The 7,525-nt window shown below is 35.1% G+C and overlaps 1 protein-coding gene across 1 annotated transcript in view; it reads left to right on the top strand.

Moving 5' to 3' along the window:
* LOC140227864 (uncharacterized) overlaps positions 1-3,586 on the top strand; it is a 110,028-nt gene extending 106,442 nt beyond the window's left edge. Inside the window, exon 5 of the mRNA XM_072308253.1 lies at positions 2,979-3,586. Coding sequence (XP_072164354.1) covers positions 2,979-3,586 — 608 coding nt within the window. The remainder of the gene's footprint in view (positions 1-2,978) is intronic.
* Positions 3,587-7,525: the final 3,939 nt, after the last annotated feature.

The raw sequence follows: 7,525 nt of genomic DNA, 5'->3' as shown, positions 1-7,525 counted from the left end.
TTAAGTAGAAGTATTGAAAACAAGCTTCGGGCAACGTTTGGCTCTGCCAATAGTCCCTTTCTGTTCGAATTGATGACTGAATGTGACCTTGGGAGAGCTACACTGAATTGACGGCCAGCGCATGCGCACACAGACATCTTATCCGGTCATGGATTTGAAATTTGTGCGCATGTGATGTGTGCGCGTGGTACAAAACCATTATTGCATGATTACTAAGACGTGAGAGCACTTTGGGGCGAGTAAGTCTCACAGTGTTAGTTATATGAAAGGTACTTTAACCTGAAACACAAACTAAGAAAAGGAAATTCAGGGAAACTTTTGAGGTACCAAAACTTTATATTATCTTTAACAATGTTTAACATAAGTACATGTAATATACCCACAACAGAAAAGTAACTCCCCTAATCGTCAATTTTCAACAAGTAAAAGGTTTAAAGCAAAATTATTTTGTAGGGGTCTATTGCAACACTTATTGACTAACTAATCGTGAAAAATAATGAGAGTAAGCTTTATAGTCACGTACCGAGTGACCCTACATCCACGACAATGGTCACTCGTACGTCACAAAAGTCACAAAAGTTATACTTTTCTGGGATTTGTGAAAAATTCAGCTTCTGGTGTTCTTATTCTATCGCCCATTGAGCCCCCCCCCCCCCCTCTTATTCAATACCAAGAGTACAGTGAGGGAGTTTTGCATTTCTTGCTCCATCTTTAAAGTGCACATGCTTACTCAACGAAGACACAACTAGGCTACTCCTCCTTATGCTCACTCGACATGAGCTGTTAGATGTTGATTGCATTATCTGATAACATCCTAAATTAAATGAGTTTTGCAGGTTAATGAAAGTTGACCATAGCTAATTTTCTCTAAAATTGTTCTCAACCAACCACAAAATAAAACATGAAAAAGTGTCACAATAGCTGTGAAAGGATCAAACGATGGCTGTTGAAACAACAGCTCTTTATCATTATGTACAACGCACAAGAAACAGAATACCTCACATGACATCCCCCCCCCAAAAAAACAAAGAACCTCCACTAGGCTGTACTTTTAAAAAGTAACAATTTGCCTTTGATGTGTGCATGAGTGACCTCATTTTTTGTTTTCGTCAAGAGTACCCTATTTTGATATTAGGGAATTAGGGAATTTTTGTCTGTATAATGTTAATGATAAGATATTACTGATAACATCATGAACATGATAATATATGGAAATATCTAACAATCTATAATACAACTTTCATTTCATGAAATTAGACACAATTTACGTTACAAATAATGGTAATGAAATACCCACACAAACAGTCATACAATCTACCGTTTGGAAATAATCTAAAGATGCAGACTACCACCTCGCGGAACACAATATATAATCTGCGAGTAAAATAAGGGCAAATGTACAAACATAAGCGGAAGGGAAGTGAAAAAGTTGATTCCGATCAACACGATTAGAAAGCATGACTAGTTGAGATTTGCTGCGTTTTGATACGATCCCAGACGATCTGATGCGTGATCTCGATCGAAAAGTAATGGTGTTAATCGTAGAAAATTTTGAACCGTCCAAAAATTTCACGTTTAACGCGATTGCCACGATTGACGTCAAGATCTGATACAATCTGATACGTTCTGATACGATCATCACGATTGTTTTATGATTAAGACCATGATTTCAATCGTGGCACCAATTGTGATAGCCGGAACCAAACTGAGAAACATGGCACATGTATAAAACGCACGAAAACATTACATAATATTATGGGCAGATGACAACTTTCACTCATTGCGCATGTCTCCTACGATGTTCTTTAATTTCAAATGAAACAAACTCAATCACAAATTTTAACTAACCAGTAATAAACATATTCGCTCTGCGAAACAATTTTAAACTGCATTTTTTCCTTGCATGACTTCATTTCAGTCACTCTGCAGCTCATCACCCCCCCCCCCCCCCCCCCACGGAACATTGTTAACGTGCCTTGAAACCTCCAACACTTTCCACTTTTTTTCATTTTCAAAACTCCTTAGTTACTCCACATTTCCAAATCTGTTGTACCTTCCTTGTACACCCGCAGTTAAGTTTCTTCTTTGTATGTGATTGTTTTGTATTAAAACGCGTTGGTATAATATCACTGTCTGTTCATATAACCTGTAAGTATAATGCTTACATGGTGCCATTGTATAGTAGTTGGCAAACTGAATGTGCCAATTCCCTTTTCCTTTAAAGAAATCACGAATGAAATTGAATGAATAAACCTCGTTTCGGTGCATGAGTAATCTAAAAGCACTGCCCCTTAATACATTAACATTCTACGTGATATTTTCACAAGTGATAACAAATGAGTAAAGCGGAATTGAGATGAAAATGTACGTGTGAAACGTAGTTTATGGTGACATATAGGCTCACTTGCTTTTCAAACAGAATCACTATGTTTATCTTATGGCAACTGTTGGCGCATTAAGCAATGCGCACAAACAACATTTTCTAGCAACACGGCAACATTTGAGCTTAGGGCATGGCTTAGTTTATCTAAGATTTCATAACATAAATTGAATATATACAAAAATAAAAAATGCATTTCTTCAACAAACTTAAGGTATTTTCGAGAGGAAGCAACTATACCCAACTTTCTTATAATAATAATAATAATAATAATAATAATAATAATAATAATAATAATAAAGGACATTCGCATTGCGCAGCTACTATAATAATATACTCTACTGCGCATTACAAAATGACATGCATACAAGAAATTCAAACAGAAAATAATTACTTCAAGATATTACTTTTTAACCTGGCCTTAAACTCATTAATTGTTACTGCTTGTCTTACAAACAAAGGGAGATTATACCATGCTTATTAGAGTACTTCAGAAGTGAGAGCATGACTTTGGATCATTAATCATGTTTATTTTCATGTGTGTTGATCACTGTTAACTCTCTGTCTCTCTCCATCATTTATGTCGTTGTACTTTCAGACAAATGCCGCTACCAGATTCAATGGCTTCTCTATAACTGCATCGCCACTCCTTCCATAATTGTAGCTGTTTTCTACTTGGGGTCTCTGAACAATCTTTTCATCTTTATCCATCCCCTCGTATTCTACCTCCTTGAAATCTTCTACACCCGGATCACCGTCCGCTTTGCTCATGTTGTCTACCCGTTAATGTACCTGGTTATCTACCTACTCTTCATCGTCACCTACTTTGCGGCTGGAGGAACGGACCCGTTCGGAGAGGGTTCCGTTTCTCTCTTTCTCGGCTTCGAAAGCCTCCCCGACAAAGCGGCCGCAACAGTGGTGGGTGTGACCTTTGCAACGCTGATGGGTCAAGCCATTTTGAAGGGATTATACGCCCTCCGTGTCCGATTTATGTATATTGAGGAAGGAACAGAAGCCTCCCATCCAACAGGAGCCGTTCTTTCAACGAAAGCCATGCCTTCTACGGACGCCGTTCGTCCAACAGAAGCCGTTCCTCTAACAGAAGCTGTTCCTCCTACAGAAGCCGTTCCTCCGACGGAAGAGCCGGTAGCCGTCGAGCTCGAAACCGTTACCACCGCGACCACGTATGCAAAAGATAGTTATTAGTAGGAGCCTACAATCAAACGCAATTGCATAACATTGAAGCTTGAATAGGAAGCGACGACTGTTCTAGGGGTTGCCGTGGATTATAGCTAGCAAACATTATTAATAATCTGAATTTGCAAAGTACAACTTTTGATTATAATGTAATCGCATGTAAACGCTTTGGGAAGTAATCTGTGTCTAGCACACAATAACATGCGCATTTACGTGCAGCAACTGCCGAACGTCATTTTTAACTTGTGTGTATGATGCATTGTTTCTGTACTCTGTAATACTGCAGAAAAAAAAATGTATATATACTAGTATGTGACCGTGCATCACGTGATGACTGAACAACACTGCTCAAGAAAGGTGAAACGGGTCAACCTGGCTAATTTTGAGTTTTCCACATTTTCTGAAAGAGATATTCTTCTACATGATTATTATTATTATTATTATTTTTTTTTTTAGTTTGGGATCATATTTAATGGGAAAGTGGGTTTTTAGCAGGTTTTCTACACCCCTTTTTTTTTTTTTTTTTTTTTGGAAGAGTAGTGTGATCAAGTTTTTCTTAGAGGCCCCTTTTCAGCTCTGGAAAATCCTTTCAACTCTCTTCACTTTCAACTCCAGAACTTTTGAAAGGATGATGCTACTGATTTGAAAGTTAATATTTATCATAGACAAAATGTGATAATAGAGCATGCTCATTTTTTTTCTCATTCATGGCCCAGGTAGCACGGCTTAGTAATGATAACGCGACTTCTTGTTGGTCATGTGTTGGTTTTGCGGTGCAGGGTCACATAATATATTGTGGTTATATCCCTTGATGTTTGACACATAAATTTTCACGCATAGCTACAGAAATCGTGCTTGATGCCCATTTTTAGGCTGGTACATTGTATGCTGGGTATAGTGCATAGAATAATTGTCGTTTATGTATATAATTTCCGAAACCGTGTGAGACATTTATTATAAATGTCGTGTTTTTTTTTTTCTCAATATACAGGAAATATATACAAATACCTTCTTTTGATATAAATACATTTGCATTCAGAGGCATCATAATGCAAATTGTGTGTATAAAATCTAGGGCAAAAGTAATTCTAGCAAGAAATCTGTGCAAAACATTTTACAGTATATCTGCCCTTTAGATAATTCATGTTGTATCAAAGATAAAGCCGATGTCGATATGGTGGTATGGTTGTCTTTATCCGGGGGGGGGGGGGGTTATCCAGAAGATTTTAAACGTTTAGGCTGTAAAGAAATTCATTAAAGTAAGAATACGCATGCATTCTATACATTGTATTATAAATTTTATATTCATACATTTCTTAGCAAACAAAGTATTAAAGTGAACCCGCAAAGTACAACTTTTGTTAAATGTATTTGCATATAAATAACCTATGTCTAGCGCACAATAGCTTGCACATTTACGTGCAACCATTGCCGAACGCTTTAAAAAAAAATGTATATAATGAAAATAAAATGCATGGTTTCTCTACTTTGTAATACTGTAGAAAAAAGTATATATTTTTCTGTCATATCGCTTGATATTTACCACATAATCTTTCACGCATAGCTACAGAAATAGTATTTGCCTATTTTGAGGCTGAAGCGGCTAGGTTGGGTGTGTAAGAATAAGAAATTGTAATTCATGTATATCACTTTTGAAAACGTGTGAGACGTATACTATAGATGTCGGTTTTTTTTTTTCAAATATTCATGAAATACATTTGTATGTATACAAATAGATTTTGCCGTATAAATATTCGGACTGATCGTACTGCAAATTTTGAGTATGAAATCTAGGACAAAACATATTTTAGCAAGAAATTTATGCAATGCATTCATGTATACATTGTATTGTAGATTTTATATCTATATATTTCTTAAATAGCAAAGAAAGTATTTAGACCGAACCTGAAAGTACAACTTTTGATTAAATGTATTTGCATGTAAATACTTTGGGAAGTAATCTGTGTTTAGCACACAATAGCTTGCACATTATGTGCAGCCACTGCCGAACGTCTTTTTAATTTGTATATACTATGATGCATGGTTTCTCTACTCTCTAATACTGTAGAACAAAAAGTGTATATTTTGTGGGCATATCGCATGATATTCCCCACATATCTTTCACGCATAGCTACAGAAATTGTGCTTGATGCCCATTTTGAGGCTGGTACATTGATGTTGGGTTTAGTGTGTAAAATAATTGTCATTTATATTATATATCATTTTTGAAACACTGTGAGACGTAGATTGTAAATTTCTTTTTTTAATGTGTTCATTTGACCGTGATATTACCGATATCCATGGTCAATTTCTCCTCAAGGTTAATTTGTTGCAGCTTAGAGTATACTCTAGAGGTACTTTGACATTATTCTAAGCATGGTGTATCATTCAGCGAACAGTGACGAAAGAGTACGCAAAAAAAATGGTCTGCTGCACAAACTCTTCTGAAAATGTAATTTTCAAACATTTAGTTTTAATGTTTGTCATACCCAGACGAAATGATAACATTCAACAACAAACAAATTTTACAGTTTTACCTTCAAACGTTATCATTTTTCTGACCATATATCTGAATAGATGGCAAAGGTAATTCCTCTCAAATCCATTCAGTCATCGAAGATCATAATATCATTCAGTGAAATTTGTTTATAGAATTTAGTGAAATTTGATATTGACCGAATTGTTTATCAAAATGAATTTACCCTTTTAATTTTACGAATTATCTATTTCATGCATTATTGTGTTCCTTGAGAATGAATTGAGAAAGATAGGTGATGCACCCATCAAATTCAGACCACTGTTTTCTGTCCCATTCTGTCATATCTATACTGATAACCAACAAGAAAGTCCAAAACATCATTAACAATTTTGAATATTTTTCTAATAGAGTAAAATGATAAAGTAAATTCAACTACATCTTTATGATAATATCTTGTATGATATAATATCTGGCCAATTATTTCCATGTTTATTATTCTTCAGTATCGTGTAAACAAGACTACCTTGCAATCTTTAACAATAATGTAAAACAAAAAGAGGAGAAGAGGAATCACTGGAATTCTGTATAGGAGTACATTTCCAAAATGACGATGATAAATTTTATAGCATTTCTCTTGATTGCTTTTTTTTTATATCATCATAGTAAAAAAATCCCTTTTGTAAAAAAAGAAATCACTTAAAATGGATAAACATCCTTGGCTCACAAAGTGAATTCAACACTCATCAAACACTCGTCAACGTTGTATAACATGCAGGGCCCCTTGGCAGAGCAGTTCCGAGTGAGCTGAAAGGGCTACCTTGTTAAAAGAAGACTGAATAAATAAATACATTAAACATTTCCCGTAAAACCGGTACAATTTAGAATATTTCAAGAAATTTATGTCTATATGTCAAAAAAAAAGTATTAAATATATCATTCAAATGATATCTATTAAATTTATTCTCACATAATAGGCATCAACACATGGATAACTAAAGTTATAAAGTTTTCCACATCGATAAGAATTCACCAATGATGGTACACTCTGTCTGAGAATCATCGCCTCGAAAAAAAAAAAATGAAGACATTTTTTTTTTTATTATGTATTTTATACATATATATTTTTTCCTTGCTTGCATGTCAGCAGATTTTGGGGAGGGAGGTGGCAGTAAAATGTGCAGAAATGTACCCAAAGTTTCTCTCAATGGTTTGATAAGACATAGAGAAAGCATATTATTTATCAAGGAAGCAATAAGAAAAAGGATTGCAATATTCATATTTGAAGGATTGCCTCTATTTGAATTGCGATCGACACGGGCCTTATGAATTACATTAGGCCCTGCTGATTTGAAGTGAACTTGGAATGACCAATACATACAGACCAGTTTTAAAACAAAAACAAAACAATGAGAACTTCATACCGACTAAAAAACTTCGTATCTCAAAAATTATTAATAGAGTGCCCTGAT

Source organism: Diadema setosum, chromosome 4 (genome assembly GCF_964275005.1).
Source record: "Diadema setosum chromosome 4, eeDiaSeto1, whole genome shotgun sequence".
In the NCBI taxonomy this organism is placed as follows: domain Eukaryota; kingdom Metazoa; phylum Echinodermata; class Echinoidea; order Diadematoida; family Diadematidae; genus Diadema; species Diadema setosum.
The sequence above is the reverse complement of the archived record's forward strand: the minus strand, read 5'-3'. Positions and strand labels throughout refer to the sequence as shown.